Source organism: Ylistrum balloti, unplaced genomic scaffold, assembly GCF_031769215.1.
Source record: "Ylistrum balloti isolate Yb309-2 unplaced genomic scaffold, AGI_CSIRO_Ybal_v1 Utg370840, whole genome shotgun sequence".
NCBI lineage: Eukaryota > Metazoa > Mollusca > Bivalvia > Pectinida > Pectinidae > Ylistrum > Ylistrum balloti.
In genome coordinates, this window is record NW_026782484.1 from 1,284,353 (window position 1) to 1,310,584 (window position 26,232).

The window sequence follows — 26,232 nt, forward strand, 5'->3', positions numbered from 1 at the left end:
CTTGAACGGTGTTTGGAAAATGCAATCAACAGTGCCACTATTACGGCTGGCAATGGGAACACAACAGAATATAGAGCTTTGACTTATTGATCAACGTTCATAAGCAGGTAACGTGATTTTTATTTGTTTGTTGAAATATATAAAAGGTCAAATACCCCACTTCCCGGCTTGATTTCTGTACAGCATTATACTAGTGTACACATTCTTCCTGTCAGACAGATGCAGATCTAGTTCACGAATTCATTCACAAAATGTGTCCTTATTTTTAGGTCACAGATGATAAACTTTAATGTTTGATATCTACAGTCCACGTTGTAAGCAAAGATAATATTCACACTGTTAAAATAAAGTCGATGTAGAACTTATACGTCGAACAATGAGAACAAGTAACAATATGTTATATGGTTCGAAAATGCCGGTCCAAATGTTGACCTCATAAAAGTTGACAGTGGTGGAGAATTTGTGGTATTTTAATCCTTTTATTGCTCATTCTGTTAGAAGTCAAGACAATGGGGTCGCCAATAGGGTGTTAATGTTGTTGATAATTTATTGCCACATGCCATGACCTGTATTATTGTTCAATAGGGTAAGTTATTTTAAGTTCTGCAAATATGCCTTGTTGAACAAAATTAAGTAAGAGAAATATATATTCCTTACGAGATTTCAGCTGAGCAATACAGTAAAATTTAAATCAGAATCTAGGCCTATCTTTATGTCCATTTTCTATCAAGGTAACAAAAACAAATCAACCTAGATGATTCAGACACTGTATTTGTGAAATTGTGAAACTGAGGTTTTATTTCATACTCCACCTATTTTGAATTTCTGGACTTGATCAGGACTTATTGTTTCAGTCTTGGCGATATATAATTACTGTTATAAAAATACCTAGTTGAATTCATCATATTGCATAATCATACAGGAAACATTATGTTGGAGTTTGTGCAGAGCGTACATTGAAAATCTAAAGATCAATGAACTAGCAAAAATATGATAAAACCTGTTTATGTATAAATGTTTACATGCAGTGTAATCTTGCTGTATGATTTTAGGATAATGTCTTGTTAACTACTACATTTACAAAAACATGATATACACTGTAATTATTGTTTAGTATTGTGATAGAATGAGGAAGGACACCCTATATATATATCTACTTAGATCACTTTGGTCTATATTTAGTCCAAAGTAGAAGTGGTAACCCTTTTAAATATGATCTTATCCTTGACATCCCTATAATTGAGAAGATGAAGTAACATATGAGAAGCAACTCAATGAATTCCTGTTTATATTTTGATGGTCTATGAAACTGATACTAATTTTTAGTGGTTCACAATTTCACATGCAGCAATACATTAATGTATGATGCAAAAGGGGAAAAAATCTCATATTAAAAATCTTCTAAAATGAAAGAGGAATTTCCAGTTCTGTTACTGATTTGACATGTTTTTGCATTGGTAAAGATTTAATCAGTGTTTTGTTTGTATTCAAAAATAGTATTTATAAATATCTTTACAGCAAAAGCTTTGACACCAATGGTAAATTGTCACCATAATACTTATATGGAAATATTGAACGTGGGTTGTTGTTGTCTTTGGGATCCAAGACTTTATAAAGGAGGGAGTAGTGTAGAAGTTTAGATTGAAGGTTGCCGTACTATTATTGACTAGTGGGAATTTCCTTCTAGTCAAGCAGTAGAGTGTCACTTGAGACCAAAGGGTCACTAGTCACAACCCCAGAGGTAGTACAGAGTTTTTCATTTCTTCTTTCTATTACAATACTGTCAATTTGACTTAATTATGATAAGGGAAGTTTAAAAAGTTCAATGTTAATTTAAAGGTGAGAGAGAAGCTAGTGTACGCATAGTACAAACAGAACTCATGGTTTATTTACATATTTGTACATACTTAAAGTTATATGTTCACTATTGCATGCGATTATGGTCATTATATGCATATACTACATAATGGTAAGGTCTCACTTATGAACAGTGTATAGAATTAATTACCTAGCATATAATACAGAGTACATATCATTTCAACAAGCAACCTTTATTTTATAGAGGGATTCTATCTTTAAAGCTAACAGTAATCTGATAAAACAATATAACTGATATAAATATACACATGTACACAGGGTCAAAATTTTATACCATTGTTTATACGAGTAGTGTTTCTTTATGAAAATGTATATGACTTTTAAGATATTAATATGAATTCTTTTGTACACAGTTTGAGTGTTCAGCTAATCAGAAATTTAGCAGAAATAAATACTGTGACAGGTGCTTTAAATTTGGGTTAACAAAATGAAGAAAAAGAAACACACCAGAAATTTAATTAATTTGATAAGAAGTAACAAGCATTGAACAACGTATCATACATAGAAATCATTTCATCAGGAAATGGTGTGTTTTGTGAGAATTTTTTTTTTGTTAATTTAAGAAAACAATATTTTCACAATGTTATTTTCACTTTTTCATGATGGATTGGACATTTCAAAAATGGGGATTGACTTATTCATTACTGTTGGCATATGTGCTGAAAATATGAAAAATAAGGGGATTGACCAATGGACCAATACCTGGTAAAAGATAATGTATACTAAGCTAGGATGTATTTTCTGATGTTGGAACTATACTGAAAATGGGTAGAACCAGCTGATATATCTCATTTGATCACTGAAATTTTTCACAAATTACAATAAATTGATTATCATGATTTAATCAAAATATTCAATGTATTACTGTCGTCTAAAATTACCTTCATTTCAGGAGAGTTCTGTTTTTAGAAAATCATTGTCAGAGCTCTAATCAATTCATTTCTTGAGGGATTGTCATCAAATTTCAGATACTTTAAAGCACTTTAATTTCTTGAACAGGTTTTCAGGGTTGTAGGGACAAGGTCTAGGTCACAATTATTACTTTTTGGAAAAAGAGTTTAACGAAGCCTCACACACTTACAATGGCCATTATCGCACTCTGGTGATCGAACTGTGTTGTATGCTTTTCATACATATTTTTTTTTTTCACAAATTAACACTAAACAGCACTATCTTTAGAAATTGTTGCAGTGTGATAGCTTATAGGAGCTGGTAGAGGACATGTATGATTGTTTAAACAATACTCAGTATGCTTTTAGATTTTAAATGATTTTATGTGATTAAGTGAAATCACATGTAAATGGAAATTCTAGAATTACTGTACTTGTATCTAACATCCACAAAATTTAGTTAGTTGATATCCCTGACTCATCAATCTTCTTTCATTAACTCACCATCATCAGATGGTGGGCTAATAAAAGTGCCCTACATCCGAGGTCCGTTGTCCATCTACCCATCCGTAAACAATTTTTGTTATTGCTATTTCTTGTGATGTCATGAATGAATCTTTTTCAAATTCCATAAGTCGGTTTCCATTGGTCCCTAGTTGTGCTAGTTTGATTTTGGGTCTGATCAGAAAAACAAAATGACTGACAGAAGATGATCTTGGATTTTGAGATTGTTATCACTATTTCTAGAGAACTACAGCAGAGATCTTTCTCAAATTTCATGTGTATGTTTCCCTTGATCCCTAGTTGTGCCTGTTTGATTTTGGTACTGATCAGAAAAAGGAAATGGCCACAGTTGGCCATCTTGTATTTTGAGTTGAAAGTTTGGTATTGCTATTTTTAGATTCCTCTTGATCCCTAGTTGTGCCTGTTTGAGTTAAGGACTGACCATGGAAAGAAAATGGCTGACAGGCAGCCATCTTGGATTTTGCCTAGTAAAAATTGTTATCCCTACTTCTTAAGAAGTATTTAATGGATCTCTCTGAAGTTTCATATGTGTGTTCCCTTTGGTCTCTACTTGTGTCTGTTTCATTTTGGGACGGACTGATTAGAAGAAATAAAATTGTTTCCAGGCAACCATTTTGGATTTGGCAGGTAAAGATTATCATCACTCTTTCTGCAAAGGAATGTCCATACTTCCTATCATTAAGAGCAAAAACAGAGAGGAGAAGAGAAAAGAAGGGTAAAGATCCAACTTTCAGAAAGCAAATAAAGATCAAGCAATGGAGGGTGCCATTATCCCTCTGGGATCTCTTGTTTTTCTAATATGTTTATGAAACAAGGATACCAACTAGTTCATTGTAAATATCATTGATCCTGAATTGATTGAATGCAATCAAAATTCATTGGCAACCTTGACATTGACCTGTTCTGTGTCCGAATATGAAAAACATTGCAGAAATACTAGTGTTTGCTTCACTCACTCAGTGTTATAGGCCTCCATCAAATATGATGGAGATCATGTAACTAGATGTTGTCTGTCCATCCATTCATCATAGACTTTCGTTTGGAGGTTCTCTTATTTTTCTCATCACACACATCTCTTAAAATTGAAACTTTGTAGACTTCAATTTGCTGCTTTGGCATGAATTCAAATTGTCAGGTGTGGTCTATTCAGTTATGTCTAGTGTCTTAAATTTATACCAAACAGTCTCATAGAGACTTTGTAAGCTTCATCTGACCATAACAAGATATTCAGGTGTGTTTTCCTGATTGGCAAATGCATCTCCGTGAACAGTTTTGAATAGAAAACTTGGTATATATAGCCAAGGTCTACATTGCTATAGTTCAGTGGAGTCTGGTCTGTAAGACGGATGAAGTGCTCATGCACTGGTGGCTTGGCTGTTGTTAGATGGTAACTGCTACATGGTATTGATTTAGTATACTGTCATGTATGTAGGGTAATCTCACCACCCACACATCATGTAACGATTATCTTTTGAAATATATTTGGATTAAAAAGTCAACACCACATAATGTAAAGATGATTATAATTATTTTAACTACTCTTTTTGCTGTTTTCATTTACATTGAGTTGTTACAGTCTGCATGATCTTTGGATAGAATAATTGTGCTGATGTTCTGCTGACTTGTCTTACGGCTGTAGGATAATGATGTCATGATGCTCACACAATTAATGGTATTTAGTTACAGTTTTGACAATCCAATTATTCATTTCCTGTTTAGTCATGAAAATATGTGAGTTTAAGAAATATGTTGCTATTGTCTGTCCATAAAGATTGATTGAAATACAAAAAGTATGTCTTCCTGTCTTACAGTCAGGATTGTACAAAAAAAGGTATCTCCCTGTCTCACAGTCTGGGTTACATATTATTGCTACATTGATTTAACTTGCACCAAAGCAATGATGCAGCAAGCTTACTAGAGTTAAACCAGGACTGCATGTTGTGGATGCTCAATTCAATCAACAAATCATACTTCAGTGATCATCAGCTTTGGTTTTCGATCATCATCCTTCTTTCTTAATAAAACTTGCGTCTATGATGCAGCATTGAATTTTATCTCCTGTGCTTTTAAATTTCATGTTTTCATTAAAAAAATAGTAAAAGCAATATGTGGATATAGCTGTAAGTTGATAGAGATGCTGACATGAGCTTATGTGAATATGTATACATATTCATATTCTAGATATATGTAGCTCCAATTGCCTGAAATAATTAAACTTCACATATGAAGATTTTGATGTTTAACACTTTTATATAACATACATGACATGTTAATTCATATTTTGTATGTTTTTTTTCCATTCTTGTGTGTATTGAAATTTTATATGATTTTGGTTTAAAGAACATCAATAAAAAAGAAAGGTATTGGCTTATGCTGTGGTAGAGAGTCAGTCTGTCATCAATTTTTCACTTCAGGCAACTTCTTCTAAATAATGGAAAGGCCCAGGGTGCTGATATTGGGCCTGTAACATTTGGAGATGGAATGATACCAAGTTTATTTAAATGAATGACCTTGACTCAGTTTCAAGGTCACAGGGGTCAAATATATGAAAATCTTCTAATAACTTTTTCTCATGAACTGAAAGGCCCAGAGTCATGATATTTGGCTGGAATGTTCATAGGATGAAGCCCCAAAAAAGTTTGCAGTTTCATCCCTAAACATTTCCTTTAAAACACTACTTCTGTTCAACACCTTGACAGATTTTAACCAAATTTGATCGGAAACATATTAGGGCATGGGATCATTTCTTAAGTTCAGAAAATTGATTTTCCATTCAATTTTGTCTGTAACATCAGTAGGGGTTGGCAAATAATTCTTTAAATTCAGAAATTTGATTCGACCTCTAAGGACTTGGGAGTGCGTCCCCAAAGGGGGAAATTATATTTTGCTTCAAAATGCTACTGTTTTTTAATGCTTCAATGGATTTCAACCATAGTTGTTCTGAAATAAATTTGGATTTGGAAATCAGTTCTTAAATTTAAAAATGTGATTCAGCCCATATGGACTTGGGGGCAGAACCACAAAAGGGGAAATAAGACAATATTTTGCTTCAAAATGCTACTTTTTCTTATTGCCTGGGTAGATTTTAACCATATTTTGTGTGAAACATTTTTGTACATTGGTTCTCATTTCTTAATTCAGAAGGTTGATTTGATCCCTAGGGACTTGAGGGTGAGGCCCAAATGGGGGCAGGACCCCAAAAGGGGAAATAAGACAATATTTCATTTCAATATGTTACTCTTAATGCTTGAATGGAATTCAACCAAATTTGGTAAGAAACATCATTGAGAGTGGGAAATCATTTCTTAAATTCAGGAAGTTCATTCGATCAAAAGCAGAAGTTAGACAATATTATGCTCCAAACACTACTGCTTTTAATACCTAGGTAGATTTCAACCATATTTGGCATGAAGTATTATCAGAAAGTGGCAATGACATGAAACATGCATGAAGTGAATCATGAGATTGTCCTGACCAAATCTTAATTTTTTACCCTTTGGTCCAAAATCCAGCATAACTCATCTAGAACGAATAGTCTGAATTTCTTTACATGTTTCAGTCACACCAATGAGAAAAATATTTTGGAGTTTGATTTTTTTTAAAGAAAAGAAAGAGATGATTTGTTGTTATTTTGTAACATGATTGTGCAATTGTTTTTGATGCACAAAACCTACCATTTATGAGTTTCTGATACTTCCCAAGAATGTTCAAAATTTGAATTCATCATATTTTGCAGAACACCATCAGCAAATTCTGTGGTTGGTCCATCCGTTCGTTGAATGTCAGATGACCATTAAGGGCCATGACCCTTTTGTTTTAGTTTGAGCCTTTCTTAGGTACAAAAGGAGTATATCACCCAACAGCAATTGGAATTCAATTTAACAGTATTCAAATCATTCATGTTTAATCTGCTAAGAAAAAACATTGATGTATATGATTCAAGAATGTTAGACATCAGTGAGTTTTATTGCTCAACTGCTGGGTAAAAAAAGTCTCATTTGTAACATGATATGAACATACACAAATGCTCTATATTTACAACATTGATAAATTAACTGGGTCAACAAAAAGCAAAGTCAGTTAGAATGTTGGTTTAAGTACATAGCCACAGGGGAAGATCGGAGGTGCATGGTTTGGTGTTCCCTATCTGTGGCAGTTCGTGCTTTTCTGGAAGCTGAGAAAGGGACCAGTCTGAGCTTTCATAGTTGTGTCCTTGGGCAAGACACTTAACTCAAATTGCTCTGGCATGCTCGGGCCTCCAGTATGTTGTTCAGAAAGGTAGCTACTATTAACTACAATTTGACCCTGCTGCAAAATTACCTTGGCTATTCACAGGGTGAAAACCTGAAAAACAAACAGACTAGTAAAGTAACTATCTTGTTTAGTCACTATAAAGCACTCATTGTGTCAGCTAAAATATTCATTATAAATCACGGTTTTAATTGATTTCTTTTTAACACAGTATTAATCATATATTGAAATGTTATAGCATTATCTTTCAAGGTTTTTAATTAGCATCTGATATATATATATATATAGCAGGAGGACTGAATTACAATTTTTGTGTCAATTTCATAAATAAGTGTTTAGAATATAGTTAGTACTTGTATATTGGTAAAGTATGTACTTGTACTTTGGGTTGAGTAATCAGTGCGTATTTATATAGAGCTTAATAATTAACTAATACATGTCAGGTGATGATTAAGATTTATAAATATATCAGTGATACAACTGGTTATAATGAGGGCAAGCTTTCATACACTAAACCATCAACACAATATTGTAACAGGGATTAATCTTCAGTATCAAAATAATTGTTACGCATCCTGAAGCATACGGTATATGCAGGCAATAATATAAGAGACAGCTAAACTAATTCAGTATTTTCATCTTTGGCTTATCAGCTTTCACCAAAACTAAAGTGTCATTTTCATATAATCAAATTATCACATATCATCATGAGTCAAAATGCATGTATATCTCTATTTTTAGGTCATCTGATCCGATAGGTCAGATGACCTAAAGGGTCCACCATGAGTTGTGCATAAACTTTGTCTTTAAAACCCTATTCCTCTTTCATACTTATATGGATTTCAACCAAAATTTGGTCTGAAACATCATTGATAGTGGGGAATCATTTCTTAAATTCAAAACTTGATTTGATTCCTAGGGACCTTGGGGGCGGATGGGGCCCCAAATGAGAAAGTTAGTCAATGTTTTGCTTCAAAATGCTCCTCTTTCTTAATGCTTGAATAAATTTTAACAAAAATTAGTCTAAGGCATCATTGAGAGTGGAGAATCTCTTCTTAAAATCAGATCATATATGTTAAATTCTTTAAATGACTTCTTCTCAATAACCAAAAGGCGAAGGATGTAGAGCTTCAAACTTTGTTGATATGAATGACATTGTCCCACTTTCAAGGTCACAGGTATCTAATATCTTAAAAGGTTTAAGTAACATATTCTCATTAACTAAAAGGACTAGGGTGCTGATGTTGGACCACCTTCAAGGTCTGAGGAGTCAGATGTGTTGAAATGCTTAAGCAATGGAAAGGCCAAGGGTCTTGGTATTGGGCCTGTGGCTTGCTTTTTCAGCAAGTAATACATCTGGAGTAATGGCAATTGTGTAGTACATGTATAAAGAATATGATTTCAAGTTTGCAGAATATGTCTTGATGAACCAACAATGTCTTCTATGTAAGCTGTAGAATAGTTGAGCATACATTTTAGGCCTATTGTGCCTCTTTCATATATAAAGGTCTTCATAGTCAAATGACTGTTAAGGCCCAGGGTCTTCTGCTTCATTATTCACTATTGTACTGCCAGTTAAATTTTGTAAGTTAAGGATGTACTTCTTTGAGTGATGAAAAAAATTGAGGTTTAATCTTTTGTGTTAGTGATGATTTTTTGAAAGTCTAGATTTTAGAAAATAAATTAAAAGCAAAAAATCAATATGTTGCAGTACTTTTTTAGGTTACCTAGGACCTGCGGTCTCATGGTGACCTATATCGATCATCTCTGGAGGCGTGCTTATGCATCCATCAAAATTTTTAACATTTTCGACTTCTTTTCAAAAACCCCTTAAACAATTTCATTAAAATTTTGCAGAAACTTTCCCTGGCCTAAGATAAACCAAAAGAGTGAATAATATGTTCCCCACCCTACAGGGGCCTAAGTGGTGGGGCCAAAAGGGGTCAAATTAAATCTGATTTCAAAAATCTTCTTCAGAACAACCAGATTTATGGTAGAATAAAAAAGGATGGAAAGTTTACTGTAGTTTATATGGTGAAAATAGATTTTTGAGCATAATTTGTTTGATTTCTATTGGAAATATTTGAAATTTGGTTAGAATTATTAGTGAAGGATGATGGCTAGATGGTGTGCATATATTGACCCTGACTGACCCCCAGGGGCTGATGAGCAGGGCCAAAAGGGGTCAAATTGACTCAGATTTAATGAAATTTTATCAACACCCAGATATGGTAGAATCAAGAGTTCTTCGTGGATGGAAGTGTCTTAAGGTGCTATAATTACCAAAATGGGTCTCACATTTCTTCCTGGGGAGGAGGTTAACTTTTTCTGTGTTTTTTAATAGAAAAATTGTTTGTATTAGTATAGGATGAGGGTTTCCATGGCATGCATGTATAGATACTGGCTTACTATCACCATTGTCACAATTTCTTTTTCATGACACTTGAAAGCTACTTACCCTTTAACTTTTATAATCAATATTGCGTATCACACTTGACTGTCAAGGCCACTAGGCCTATTGTTTCTGACACAAGTATCAGAATATGTGTGCAGGAAATTATTCATTTTCACATGTTGTTCAGAATTTTTTCCTGAGGAACAGATGTTCATTGTTATTTTCAGGGCAACCATTTGTAAGATAAAGTTTAGATTTGAATGAATGAGTTCTTAACTGCATAGCATTCTTTAAAAATATCTAAAATCCTTTATTTGACCGTCTTCTTACATGTAACTTTTTTTTAAAGATTTCATGCTTGAATAAAAGAGAGGAGGTGGCTGTGATTTTTTTTTTTTTTTTCGCAATTTCCATCAAAATAGCAAAGTTGTTCACCAAGTCTGAATTTATGAATTTGAAATCTGTGATTTGGTGATAATTTGTATAAAATTTAGGTGAAATCTACACTAGGCTGAATTATAGTCAAGAGAAGTACCTTAGTAATGAAAAAACATTGAAATTGTAGACATGTTTAACCTAATAACCATGCCATCAAAAAGTCTAGTCCATAGGCAAAATATCTTCAGTACATCATGTAAGGTGCCCTTTCTCATTTTGTGTAGATAACAAAAGTCTATAAAAAAAAGTAAGTCCAAAATATGATGCAATTAATTTTACATTGAACTAGGTCCTACTCCAGTCAAGCATCACAGGAGTATATCCTTAATCAAACTACAGTAAACATGAAGGAAATTAACACTTGATGCATATTGTACTCAAATCATTTGTCTGCATAAATTTCCCCCACAGGTTTGGTTTTGTGGCATACAGGTTGATGGTACATGGTCTGTCAAATCAGGTATCTAAAATGAATTTAGTAATTGATTACAGGCTGAGAAATTGATCACAGACAGAGTAATTAATCAGCACCATGTAATTAAAATGCCATAAAAACATTTGGTCATATAAATTAAAAAGAACTGTATATTTATTAACAACTGAAAGATGTAAGACCATGTTGCACATTGAAGCTGAAAAAACTGAGACAAGGTCATAAGACTAGTAATTGTAGAAAAAATGGCGCTCAAGGGATATAACTCTTGTTGAGATATTTTGTAATGATTTCTCATTCATCAGTTATCATTATTATGTACTACAGCATCAACATGACACTTGTTGAGAAACATAGCAAACACAAATAAGAAAAAAAGCAAACAGTTGCAGTGATATCAAAAGGATATAAAATTACTTCTCATTTGCTGAGTAAAACCATATTGTGGTCTGGTTATCTGCTACATATAGTACATGGCATTAGCCGACAAATGAATGATTTTTCTCAGTGAATGTTAGATTTGATGTAGTATGAATCATAAAACCACAAGATTTTTGGAATACTAGTTTTTTGGTAAATGTATATAAATATATCAAACTAGAAAGTTTTTTTATTCAAATCATCAAACAAGAGGCAATGTTCACCACTAAAGCTTGAAATATTATCATCATATGGTGTGTTTTCCAGTTCCGCATGGTGGCATATTCAACGTAGATATATTAGACAATTCAGTCGTGTACACTGTGGACTTCTCTTGTATGAAAATACTGACTTTATTGTATATTTGTGACTGGTAAAAAATATTTTTCTTGAGAGGGTTACAATTTAATTTAAGGTAAATCATGTATGTTAATGATAATATGATCTATTAACACATTCACATTATTTTTACAGATCTGCCTGTGTTTGGTTGTGAGAGGCAGTGATGTCTGCCCAAGACAACCCTGTGTCCGTCATAAAGGAGGGATTCCTGTGGAAACGAGGTAAGACATGCATCTATAGAATAGAAGTTCTTGTATGAAGGTAGAAATTAGTGTGACACGGTTGTTAAAACATTTTTGAAAAGGGGCACAAAAGATGATAATTATGAACTGTACCATATTTTCTGGGTTATAAGTCACATAGCCGATTATTACTGATTTTTTTCTTTTGATCCACATATAAGCCGCACTGAAATATAAGCCGACCATTTCTTATGATATGATAACCACTATTGTTGACGTTTGACATGCTGGTGACAGATAAGGGAAGGCAGTTGTTATGTAGTGGTAAGGGTTCTGTTGACCAAAGTTCATTGATATAACCAACAACTTAGGACAGCTTATCAAGATCATTGGTGATACATTTGATAAAGTTTGCAAATGAATTATACACAGATAATCCTTTATTTTATTGATGTAGCTCAAAAAACGGAAAAAGCAAATATTGGACTTGTTTGGCTTGGGGTGCATTCACAGATTATCTGTGCACAGATATAGGGCCTGACATTATGTACAGTTTGCTAAACAATTTCTCCATTATTTTCTGTACTGTTAAATATTAATGAAGGCCCTTGCATGCTGAAAAAATTCTTATAGTCCCATATTATTTCTTCATGTAAGTTACAGGAAGCAATTCATATTGTAAACAAACTTGACAGTCATTCTAGAATTTGACCTATAACCTGAGGACCTATTGATACCAGACTATTGTAAACTTCCGCTATGGCTGTGAAGTGCCCACGAAAATCCAAAAGAAATTATTGTATTTCATATCAAAAGGTATGATTAATTAAATCCACAAGAATGTTATTTTTATTTCAATCTTCAAATCATCTTGTATATGATTGCAAATGACAGTTCTAGACAATCTGTTTCAGTCACAAACATGTGATTAACTGGTACTAGTAAAAAACTCATGACAGTCTCTACTCTAAATGTATGATGTTTTACATGTCGAGTAACTTATGACGGCTGTATCCCGGAACGCATACATATCATAAACATGTACCTGGAACTTTGTTTTTACAGTGATTATAGTCTATATCATTAATGTTAGTTCGGTTTATCTATGTTTTTACCTGTGGTTCTCACCTGTACATGTATAAAAAAAATTCAGCCAAAAAAGGAAATAAAATAAAATAATTAAAGACGTTATATGATAAAAAAATATATGGTGACATAATGTACATGTAATTATTATGCAAATTTTAATGATGTTATATTATTTTTGTTGTATATTCCAAAATAATATAAACTATTGTGATATCATTTCCAATATATAATTTTTGATTATAATATTTTTGGGTTCAGATGACATTTTTCCAGTGAAATGTTTTAATATGAAAACTGTTCACTTATCTTAGTTCAGTCTTTTAAAACATGATTCAAAGTTAATTCAATTTATTTCTCTTTTTACAAATGTACATAGAGAATGTCATACAAAACACATATACAACAATTAAAGGTTCACAGAGGCAGAAACATTAATGATATATATAACTGATGTCATGGAGGACAAACAATTGAAAATATAAATCTTCTGAATTCACACATTTGTTTTAGTAATTAATATTATTTGTATTCATCAATGATTGGAATTTAATCATTTTTATTCTTTTACAATAATATTCACCTAAGTAATACTTCCTTTTACTGAGAAATCTAGAACATTTTAATAAATAATGAAATTCATCTCCAATTTTATAATCATTACAATACGTACAGAATCTTTCTTCCTGCGCAATACCATTCCATCTACCCGTTCCAATTATAAACTTATGATTAGTTGTTCTTTGCATATCCCATATATAGCTTAAACCACATTCATTGAAGATTTTTCTGATATATAACAGCCACGGACTAGTTATACCATTTTAAATGTTACTTTTATATAAAACAGTGTATAAAATATAAGAGTACTTGCTATCATGTGCCTGTAACAATTTAGACCAATAGGTAATCATGCGGACCTTTACATGATTATGTAAATGATTATGCGTAGATTTATTATTTATCAATTTGACATAGAAAGAAGATGATTCAATTTTTTAGAAGGACATGTGCATGTATACATGTACTTTCTGTCTGCAATACTGAAGTATTAAGAGACAAAATATCAATAATTAATTGTTGATTTATAATGATACATCTGTAATATCTGTAAAAATTACAGGTAGATCCACAGGTAAAATATCTCAGGTAAATACAGCATCTATATGAAATAGATTATAATTACCCTCCCTTTGATGTTTCTACCTATTGTCATGGACATGGATGCGTTCCGGGAACACCCCCTTATGACAGACGCTGTTTAGTTGCAATCAGCGCAGTAATGACTGATAATTAAACAGCTGGCCAGCAGCCTCTTATGTTATAAGAGTATACCGTCTCATATTGGTGTACTGATACGCTTCCCGTTTTGTTTTTGTTTTGTTTTGTGTTTTTTTTTTGTCATCCTGCCCATTTTTTATTTTTGGTCACATATAAGCTACATGCGCGACTTACAAGGAAAAAAGATGGTGCTTATAATCTGGAAAAAAATGGTTATCTATTTGGCCACGAAATGGAAAGAATCACATATTGACAGACAATAAATGTATAGGATGTAGCAGTACAGGATTGTGTGTTAAAAAAAGTAGGCATTTATAATAACAGATGTTATAGAAATGCAACAAAAAGTATTGTAGTGTATAATTAGGTTAGATGGAAAAGTTGTAGAAACAAGTCTAGATTTAACAATGGTAGATGCTAGGTGAGATTGATTTAATATCATGCATAACATACGAGGTAAGAATTTGCAGAGCACTACTGCTGTTGTAACTCTGTGATTGCTAAGAAAATAATCTTTATAATTTGGGACTGTAATGCTGTACTGTAATCTGTCCCTAATACTACTCTCTGAGCACATTTCTGGATCAGTATAGTGGTCTTGAAATCATTGTAATTCCATGCAATGAATGATGAGAAGATGGAAATTAAGCTTGTTCAGATATTGATCGTTACAAAAGCCCTAAGAAACATTAGTGACATGTCATTTAACAAATTCGCTCAGTGGTGTCATTAGCCAAGCAGACCCAACTACAGATATATAAATATGCTTCTGAGTGTAAGATGAACACAGTGACTTCTTGGGTTATAGCCATGTGACACTGTTCAAGAAGTGCTTCAGTCAATGTCCTTTGTTTGTGTACATCATGTACAGTACTGTATATGTGTTTAGTTTGGGTCAGACTCATCAGAAACCTGAATGTTTTTATTTATAGACTTAAACATCCTTTCTGGAAACCATACAATTTACAATCAACAATTGTAGTTGACTAGACCTTATCATGAGATAATTTTGATAATTTCTAACCTGTAAACTGCATTAACCTTTGAATCAAAGAGATGTACAATAAACTTATTTTGTTCACTTGTGTATCATTTTTCAGAATTCTTAAAAGTACACAGTGTTATAAAATGGAAAAATATCTTATCAAGAGTTCTATCTACTAGTATTCATATGAATTTTTACTGTACGTGTAATAGATCTGTGCAATATACATTTGCCATAAACTAGCTTAACAAATAATTGCTGAGTGGTTTCACAAGTAATTATGGGATATTGGAAACTTTGCCTTGTAAATTCTGTGCTACAGCCGCAAGCAATGATTAGTCTGAAATGTTGAGAGGTGTATTGTGTTATAACTTTTTAAGACTGATGGCTGAGGAAACCCTTAATAACATATACATGTAGTCTAGTTTGAAATTTCAAACCAGTCTTGTTATGTACTGTCAGTCTTGTTTTAATATAACCACCTGCTTTATACATGTTACAGTTTGTTTAAGCTCAAAATTAACTGAAGACATTGTTGTTATTTTTCTTCAACTTTTTCATAAAAGTTTCATTTCAAGTTATTTCAGTGTGGTGACTGTTCCTTTAGAGTTGCTTTCAAATGTATTGTTGTATCAAGTTGTAGACCACTTCAGTGTTTATAGATTTACAATCATCCTATATCCTATTGCCTGTAAGTTTTAGAACTCTGTAAACGTTATGTCAGAGGAAATGTACTGATCTAAAAAAGTTGTACGAGGAAGGAAGTGTCTCCTTGTCTTAGACATGTTAGCTTTACACCTGCTACAGACTACAGTTATCATGTCTACCCTTCCTACAACAGTTTTGTTTCTGAGCTGTATAATGATGTTAAAATCCACAACAGATGTCTCCTGGACACTTTCATGTGGCTTTTAGGGGGTCTTGTGACTTCCTCTATAGGGATGGTCAAAATATAATGATACATAGTATAGTGCTACTTATATAACAGCCGGACCTTAAAAACTGTTTATGCAGAACTTTTAATGACTGGGTGTAATAGAGGTGTTCATTGATAACTGTAATTTATGTATACCACTGCTTCCTTTTTAGTCTGGAAAAAGGATGACTCATAATTATGTACATTTATATGGCTTTAGACATAAGGTAGAAAAAATCTTTTCAAAAATTGCCAGCTGATATATTTGACATGACTTCCAATGTTTCTTTAATTATGTTACTAGTATCTGATGGAATTTTATATTTATGTTGAAGGGAGTAATGTATGCTACATTTCATTTGTATGCTTGGTTATGTTAATTGGTTTTACCAACACATATTTTTGTGGCCTTAAGGGTTTTTTTTTGTAGCATGATGTCAAAAAACTTCAACGATAAAGAATTGGCCTTTCATAGTAAATGTTGAATGGCTACCTTTCATAGTAAATGTTGAATGGCTATGTAAAACTATGTAAAAAATATAGGATGTGATCACACAGTTGGTAATAGTTACAGTGATGGTAACCTGTTAAGGTAGAAACCTGATTTGTCAACAATTATACAATATGTACTTAGATATCCTTTATATAGATTTACTTAGAAACAATCTTGTTTTCCAGGAATTGTTTATGACTGTTTAAGTGGTCATATGGTTTTTGCCTATTAATCAATAACATGAGGAAGAAGAAATTTTATTCATTTTCTGAATATTTACTGTTATATACATGTATGTCAAATGTGGTTAATTATAAGTGTCAACACTGTTTAAAAATCCAATAGGTTAATCTTTTGTTTATATGTACATTAAGCTGTTATACATGTACAAAATTGATATGTTGGATGAAGTGATGAAGTTTGCATGTTAACAACAGTGATATGTTTTGATGTAAAGGTCCTAATGATATATATTTGATCGACTACTAAAAGATTGTTTGTTGTTTCTTCAGGAGAACATATAAAGAACTGGCGGAAGCGGTACTTTATCTTGCGTGACGATGGATCCTTTCTTGGCTTCAGGACAAAGCCAGAACATGGTCTCAGTGACCCACTTAATGACTTTACTGTCAGAGGTAACATTTAGTAATCTGTTTCCAAACTTGTATTTGGCTTTAAAGTGTGAAAGTATAGCTATAGGCAGCTCACAATTGTAGTTATTGAATAATGGTGAAATGTCACTGCCAGAGGTATAGAGGTCAAGGTCCCAATTACTGTCAACAATTTTAATGACATGACTCAAGTGACTTAATTAGTGATGGGGATTTTATGTAAGTTTACATTTTAGATAAATTTATGTTTCAGTGTTTCAAGGTCATTGTCAATATTACTGATTATAGAAAACAATCATCAACAGATTCGCTTGTCTGATTCCTTGAGACATGAATAAAATTAACACAAAGGTAAAACAATATCAGATATTGGTTACATTTTCTTCTGGTTGGAAATGTATTTTGAATAGATTTTGAAGTTCTTACATGACAGCCATTTAAGAATGTACGTGTATAAAGTTAAAGTGTATTTGCACCAAGGTGTAAAGTGTACTGTGAGAAAGTATTAAATTCATAAACTTTTAAGCTATATACATAATCTTATCTATGTACACTAAGGTTGAAAGTACTGTGGTGAGATGGCGATAAAATTTGAGTGAAAACAGGTAAAATTAGTGATTTTCCATCCATTAGGCTTGTTACTATCCCATGACAGTCAATTCAGCTACACTTTGTTACTATCCCATGACAGTCAATTCAGCTACACTTTGTTACTATCCCATGACAGTCAATTCAGCTACACTTTGTTACTATCCCATGACAGTCAATTCAGCTACACTTTGATTTAAACCTTGGTATGTAATAATGTGTACAAGAGTTTATGGGCCCTCTCATCTCTGTTTAGTACCTGCCCTCTGTGGCGTATCTAGATGGCTTCCTTGACCTGCTGCAGGAAAAGGTTTGGGAGATATATATTAAGAGAGTAGCTCTAGCTCATTTCACTATATCTAGAAATGTGTCAACACAATGATACTTGTGTGCATTGGAATAGGTGCAATCATGTTAAAAAAAACAAATTCTTGATTAAATATTTTCATTTGCAGGTTAGCTTTGATACTGCCAAAAACAAAATTAATGTGCTGTTAATAGAATTAACATCAATATTTTCATATTGTGATGTCACAGTGAATCCTAAATCATCATAGATCGTACGACTTAATGATAATGAAATAAAAAGTGGGATTGCAAAATCCATTTCAGAAGCATGAAAAGGATTCAATGATAAAAATTTCAAAACAAAATTGAGGAGGGTGTTTTAGAAAAAATACTTTGCACTACATGATTTTACTGTAGTAAACTGTTAAATCTGCATTTTGTTAGGCTTTGGACTTTAAACTATGTATTTCCAATTCATGTCTCTTTCTTAGAAAATGGAATATGTATACATTTGGTTACAGATTGTCAGCTTATGCCCCAGGAGAAGCCTCGTCCAAACACTTTTATAATACGTGGCCTGCAATGGACAACGGTAGTGGAGCGCATGTTCTGTGTGGAAAGTGCTGATGAGCGTCAGGAATGGATGGAGGCTATCCGTTCTATTGCTGCAAACATGAAGGGTGTAGATGATGGAGGAGCAACTGTCTTTGATAAATCAAAAAAGAAAGTGGTATGGTCATTTAATAATTATGTGAACATAGGTACAATGTCCACTGAGCTTTAACATTAAATCCAAATTAATGGCTTGGCAGTTGTCCAGTATAATGTGTTATCTAGAAATGTGAAAGAGCTTTAACATTAAATCCAAATTAATGGCTTGGCAGTTGTCCAGGGGAAAATTTACTTTATTTTATATAGGAAAATTACATTTTTGAATATAGTTTATATTCTTTCAGAAACAGTTCAAACTTAGAATTTATTTTTTATTAACCAAAGCTGACTATTTGATGAGATGTACATATTGAGCATGACTGACCTCAAGGGGTTGATGGGTGGAGCCAAAAATGGGTCAAATTGACTGAAATTTCAAAGATTCTATATAGGAAAATTCAAATCTTAAGTGTAATTTCTTTTATTTCAAACTTGATTAGAAGTCTTAGCATGGGACAGCAATTAATGTATACACAATTTACATCTGCATTATGTGTACAATATAGTTATATTACTTTTTCAACAAAATCGTTACAATGACATGTTACAAGAAGCATTGTGACTCAGGTGAGCATTAAGGCCTCTTTTATTAGTTTAAGTGTAAAACAAAATGTTAGTATGTTCATATTATTTGTTACTCTCTGTCCATCTTAAAAACAGGACATAAGTTTGTAACTCATACTTTGCTTCAGACCTTGGATGACTTTGACTTCCTCAAGGTCTTGGGAAAAGGAACATTTGGAAAGGTAATCCTGTGCAAGGAAAAGGCCAACAGTCAGCTGTATGCCATCAAAATTCTCAAAAAACAAGTTATTATCCAAAAAGTAAGTATGAGGTTTTTGTAATGAAAATTCATCATTTAAATTTATCCAATGAACATGTTTGCTACTGCAGTCAACTGTAAGAAACAATTTGTTAAGTTTTTTGTGAGGAAAGCATTACACAAATTTTCTGAAGTAATGATATTTCAACTCCAATATTGATTTCTGTTTGAATGTTTTTGAAACCGGGTATTGATGTCATCTTCCTACTTCCCCAGAAATGTAGTTAAGGAATACAAATGAAGTAATATATAGTAAGAAATTTCATTTTACAATTAAAATTAAGTGTAAGTTATGTAGTACCTTCTTGATTATCAAGAATTTTGTTTTTATTGATCAGGACGAAGTGGCACACACATTGACAGAGAACAGGGTCCTACAAACGACCAAGCATCCATTTTTAACAGTGAGTATTTTCATACCTGTCTCATATGGTTTTTTTCCCCAGGTTTTCTCCACCTTGAATGTATTATCAGTATCAGTTGATGCTAATAAGATATCTTCTTTGTTCAGGTTTCACAGCATAAACCAGCAGGATACCTTTGAATTTAGTGATTTTTCCCCCAAATGTCACTGAAATATACCTGTTTGTCTTTTTGCAGCAACTCAAGTATTCATTCCAAACACCAGACCGCCTGTGTTTTGTGATGGAGTATGTAAACGGAGGAGAGTTGTTTTTCCATCTGTCCAGGGAGCGAGTATTCACAGAAGACAGAACACGGTTTTATGGAGCAGAAATAATCTCTGCTTTAGGATACCTTCATGAAAATAATATAGTCTACAGAGATCTGAAGGTTTGTTGTTCTCTTGTAGATCCTTGTCCTTCGAATGTAATTTTGGAGAGAACCCTATCACAGTTTCTGTTTTTCTTTTCTATTTCATATCTTGGGTTAAGATTAACTTCATCAGCATTAGATGGGATTCTATCAGAAGGAATAATGTACTTAAATCACTTTTAAGGTCATCCGAGACAAAGTCGTATGGTGACCTATTGCAATCACCTCTGGCGCCATGTGCCATCAAATGATGTAACATTTTCAACTTCTTCTTAAAAACCCTGGAACCAATTTCACCAAATTTTGCGAAAACCTTCCCTGGCCAGAGATGAACCAAAATAGATCATTATACGGTTTCCATCCTCAGGGGCATGAGGGGCAGGGCCAAAAAGGTCAAATGTATTCAAATTGACTCAAATTTCAAAAATGTTATTTTCAACATCCAAATATGGTAGAATCAAATACTCTTAGTGGATAAAAGCTTCTTAAGGTGGTTTACCAAATTGTGAATTTCATGGCCCCAGGGTCTCACACTTCCCTTTGTTAAGGGGTAAAGTTTACTATAGTTATATAGGAAAAATAGATTTTGACATGATTTTGAAATTTGTTTAATTTCCATTGAAAATATTTCAAACTTGGTTAGAGTAAAGGATGACAGCTTAATGGTATACCCATATAACAATAAAAATCACTCATTCATTGAAAAAAATCCACTGTTAGAATAAGTGCTTTTGTCTGACCCTGAGATTTCAAAATAAAATGTTTGTTGGCAAAACCACCCATTTCATATACAATCTAGACATACTATTTTTTGTACATTTGAATTTTGTTTTCCAAAATGAAAATGATTTGATGTGTTGAGTATTAAGTGCTATTAAAATAAGTTATATGCTTGAAGCACAATAAATGAAAACTGCTATTAATTTTTTCTCTTTTTGTTTTCCAGTTAGAAAATTTATTACTAGACAAAGATGGACATATCAAAATTGCTGACTTTGGTCTGTGTAAAGAAGAAATGTTTTTTGGTGCCAGCACAAAGACGTTTTGTGGAACTCCAGAGTATTTGGCACCAGAGGTAAATATTTCACACATCTAAACATTAGAGGTAAAAACCGTACACACACCAGGAAACAAAACACCAGGGGTAAATATTTCATAATAGTAAAGAATACCTAGTACTGGGTTTTTATCAACATCACTGAAATCAGAAGGCAAATATTTCACTTACTGTAGTCTTGTATGACCAAAGATAAATATTTTGCACAATGAGATAATTAACATCAGAGGTTGATATTTCATACACCAGGGTACCAAATACAGGAAAATATTTCACACAACAAGGTGCTTATCACGAGGGATAAATATTTATGATACTGAATTTCTTAAGTAACAGAAGAAGATATTTCTTGCAAGAGGAAACTGTTCACCTGAGGTAGATATTTCATGCAAAAGGAGACTTTTCAAGTAGATATTTTAGACAGTATTTTAGATCAATGATTTCGCACTGCCGATTATTTTCATGGTGTACTTATGACTGCCAGGTGCTAGAGGACAACGATTATGGCCGAGCAGTGGACTGGTGGGGTACAGGCGTCGTTATGTACGAGATGATGTGTGGACGTTTACCATTTTACAATCGTGATCATGACATTTTGTTTGAACTTATTCTTGTGGAAGATGTGAGATTCCCAAAGACTTTAACACAAGCAGCGACTTCTCTGCTGGGAGGATTATTAATAAAAAATCCAAAGAAGAGGTAGGTATGGGACAGAAATGTATATATAATAAAGAGAACTGTCATAGCATTGCTGCTGACAGTGCTTTATATCCATAAATATATCTCAAAACTTGTTTATAATGATCAATGTGTTTAACCGTTTTATTTTAGTCTGGTACAAAGTCCTACTCTCTGTGAAATATATGATGGACTTCAGGAATAGGAATAATTTTCCACTGCTTGTGTATAGGCCTTAAGTAGGAAAGGATTGCCTATTATATATTGTCATTTCCAGACTTGGTGGTGGAGAAGCTGATGTAAAGGAAATCACTGGACATCCATTTTTCCAGCCAATCAACTGGGATTTATTGGTCCAGAAAGCAGTAAGCAATATTTGTTTTTATATCATTTCCTATCCTCACTTCTGTTAACAACCACAGCCCCATATCTTCCATTCCTTCTGTATATTACAGTACCCCCCATCCTTCCTTTCCTTACTGAATCTCCCATCCCTTCCTTACTGTACAGTTTCCCCTTCCTTTCCTCACTGTACCTTATCCCCAATCTATTCTTTAATGTCAAATTTCTCCCTTCCCTACCTTATAGTACAGTATCCCCTATCCATTACTTACATAATAGAATCTCTCAACCCTTTCTTACTGTACAATATCCCCATCCCTTCCTTACAGTGCATTATCTTCTATCCCTTTCTTACAGTCCAATATCCCAATCCATTCATCACATTAAAGTTCACCTGATTCCATCCTTTTGTTACAATATCTCCAATCCTTCATTACAGTACAGTGTCCCCATCTCTTCCTTAAATAACAGAATCCCCTATCCCTTTCTTACAGTACAGTATCCCCATCTCTTCCTTAAATAACAGAATCCCCTATCCCTTTCTTACAGTACAGTGTCCCCATCTCTTCCTTAAATAACAGAATCCCCTATCCCTTTCTTACAGTACAGTGTCCCCATCTCTTCCTTAAATAACAGAATCCCCTATCCCTTTCTTACAGTACAGTATCCCCATCTCTTCCTTAAATAACAGAATCCCCTATCCCTTTCTTACAGTACAGTATCCCCATCTCTTCCTTAAATAACAGAATCCCCTATCCCTTTCTTACAGTACAGTATCCCCATCTCTTCCTTAAATAACAGAATCCCCTATCCCTTTCTTACAGTACAGTGTCCCCATCTCTTCCTTAAATAACAGAATCCCCTATCCCTTTCTTACAGTACAGTATCCCCATCTCTTCCTTAAATAACAGAATCCCCTATCCCTTTCTGACGTTCTACATTACACTCTATCCCTACAATTCAGTGTCTAACATCCCTTTCCTTTGTGCAATGTTATCCTTCCTTCCCTACAGTAATCCTTCTTATAACAAAATGTTTTCATCTCTTTACATACAGTATTTCCCATGCCTTCCTACAACACAGTATTTCCCATCCCTTCCTATATCACAGTATTTCCCATCCCTTCCTATATCACAGTTTTTCCCACCCCTTCCTATAACACAGTATTTCCCATCCCTTCCTATATCACAGTTTTTCCCACCCCTTCCTATAACACAGTATTTCCCACCCCTTGCTATAACACAGTATTTCCCACTCCTTGCTATATCACAGTATTTCCCAGTCCTTGCTATATCACAGTATTTCCCACCCCTTGCTATATCACAGTATTTCCCACCCCTTGCTATAACACAGTATTTTCCCACTCCTTGCTATATCACAGTATTTCCCAGCCCTTGCTATATCACAGTATTTCCCACCCCTTGCTATAACACAGTATTTCCCACTCCTTGCTATATCACAGTATTTCCCACCCCTTGCTATAGCTCAGTGTTTCCCATCCCTTCATTACAGTACAGTGTCTTCTCTTCCTATCGAAGTTACATTATCTCATGTTTATTCACTATTTTTGTCTGGGTCATTACAAGTTGTTGTGGAATGAGATTGAAATGAAATACTTGTACATCAGTTAAAACATGTACAATGATTAAACAAATAAAGCAATTTGTGACAGCTAGCTTCATTCTATGATATTGTATAATTATTCATCTACGACTTTATATAGGCAGTTAATTGGTGTGCTTATCAGACTGGATTCTTGGTTTGTGAAGTTGATTTTTCATATCTTAAGTAGAAACATCTCTGTAGTATTGTAAGGCCACTAAACACCTGTTGAGTTGTTCAAATTACCTTATATCTGTGGTCCTCCATCCTTTGTCCATCTGTCTTGGGTCCATAAACAAATCTTGTAATAGCTATTTCTTGACAAACACTGGATGGATTGTCCTCAGAATTAATATGTAGGTTCCCCTAGTTGCTAAGTTGTAATCTCTGATTCTTGGACTGATCAGAAAAACCAACTAGCTGGCAGGTGGCCATTATGGATTTTGATAATGAAAGTTTGTTATCTCTGTTCTTGGGAAGTACTGTTTAGGTTCTCATTGGTCCCTCAATGCACCTTTATGATATTTGGACTGATCAGAAAAACAAAATGGCTGACAGATGGAAACCATCTTATGACAGTTAAAAATTATTTTATCACTAATCCTTTAGATGAATTCTCAAATTTCATGAGATGCAAGGCAAAAACAGTGAAAAGAAAAGGATATCCAACTTGTGAAGACCAAATAAATATCAAACAATGGTGGACACTAAAATCCCTCAAGATTTCTGACATAATGTATATTTCAGCCCCGAAACAGATAGGCAGATATGTATTTCAGCCCTGAAACAGATAGGCAGATATGTATTTCAGCCCTGAAACAGATCGGCAGATATGTATTTCAGCCCTGAAACAGATAGGCAGATATGTATTTCAGTCCTGAAACAGATGGGCAGATATGTATTTCAGCCCTGAAACAGATAGGCAGATATGTATTTCAGCCCTGAAACAGATAGGCAGATATGTATTTCAGCCCTGAAACAGATAGGCAGATATGTATTTCAACCCTGAAACAGATAGGCAGATATGTATTTCAGCCCTGAAACAGATAGGCAGATATGTATTTCAGCCCTGAAACAGATAGGCAGATATGTATTTCAGCCCTGATACAGATAGGCAGATATGTATTTCAGCCCTGAAACAGATAGGCAGATATGTATTTCAGCCCTAATACAGATAGGCAGATATGTATTTCAGCCCTGATACAGATAGGCAGATATGTATTTCAGCCCAGATACAGATGGGCAGATTATGTATTTCAGCCCTGAAACAGATAGGCAGATATGTATTTCAGCCCTGAAACAGAGAGGCAGATATGTATTTCAGCCCTGATACAGATAGGCAGATATGTATTTCAGCCCTTATACAGATAGGCAGATATGTATTTCAGCCCCGAAACAGATAGGAAGATATGTATTTCAGCCCTGAAACAGATTGGCAGATATGTATTTCAGCCCTGATACAGATAGGCAGATATGTATTTCAGCCCTAATACAGATAGGCAGATATGTATTTCAGCCCTGATACAGATAGGCAGATATGTATTTCAGCCCAGATACAGATGGGCAGATATGTATTTCAGCCCTGATACAGATAGGCAGATATGTATTTCAGCCCTGATACAGATAGGCAGATATGTATTTCAGCCCTGAAACAGATAGGCAGATGTCCAAATATAATCCTAACACTATCAATAAACCCATACTCCTCACAAGTCTAAATGTTGCAGGTATTTTATAAATGGGGTCCTTTTCAGATTAAATTGAGTACATGACATGTATCTTTAGTGCTGTACGTGTAATACATACCAAAATACTGTATTCAGCTTTGATTTTAAGCAGTGTATTGCTTAGAATGAAACATTAGCATTGGGATAACTTAGTGTGACATGTTAACACTGTTTTGAAATCTGTGTACTAAAGTTAGCCTGTGTAGAATATTGGATGCTAATTTCTGTCTTCCTCTTATGTTAACAAAAAGTTGAGTTTATTCAATCTTTGTTCAGTTTTTGTCTCTTTTCATATTTGAGTTTTGTATTTTTATAATATTCAATAGAATGCAATTCATTGTAAATATTATATGTGTATTTTCTTTGATATTTTTTGAAGAATGGGTAATTTTCATTTTTTTACAGATATTTTATTTAGTTACAATGAATGCTTTGGGAAGCATTCAACTTTGAACACTGTAGAATCAGATGAAATTGTTTGTATTATCTGTTATGTCAGTATATATATATATATAG

General features: G+C 33.6%; 1 protein-coding gene across 2 annotated transcripts in view; it reads left to right on the plus strand.

The window, feature by feature from the left end:
* The first annotated feature begins 34 nt into the window (after positions 1 to 34).
* The window catches only part of LOC132558968 (RAC-beta serine/threonine-protein kinase-like), a 48,390-nt gene continuing 22,192 nt past the window's right edge, over positions 35 to 26,232 (plus strand). For both annotated transcript variants that reach the window (XM_060223594.1, XM_060223593.1), the window contains exons 1-10: positions 35 to 107; positions 11,705 to 11,793; positions 17,028 to 17,150; positions 18,524 to 18,732; positions 19,406 to 19,537; positions 19,875 to 19,940; positions 20,137 to 20,328; positions 21,257 to 21,385; positions 21,852 to 22,066; positions 22,323 to 22,410. In XM_060223594.1, the coding sequence (XP_060079577.1) occupies positions 11,736 to 11,793; positions 17,028 to 17,150; positions 18,524 to 18,732; positions 19,406 to 19,537; positions 19,875 to 19,940; positions 20,137 to 20,328; positions 21,257 to 21,385; positions 21,852 to 22,066; positions 22,323 to 22,410 (1,212 nt within the window). In that variant the 5' untranslated portion in view covers positions 35 to 107; positions 11,705 to 11,735. The remainder of the gene's footprint in view (positions 108 to 11,704; positions 11,794 to 17,027; positions 17,151 to 18,523; positions 18,733 to 19,405; positions 19,538 to 19,874; positions 19,941 to 20,136; positions 20,329 to 21,256; positions 21,386 to 21,851; positions 22,067 to 22,322; positions 22,411 to 26,232) is intronic.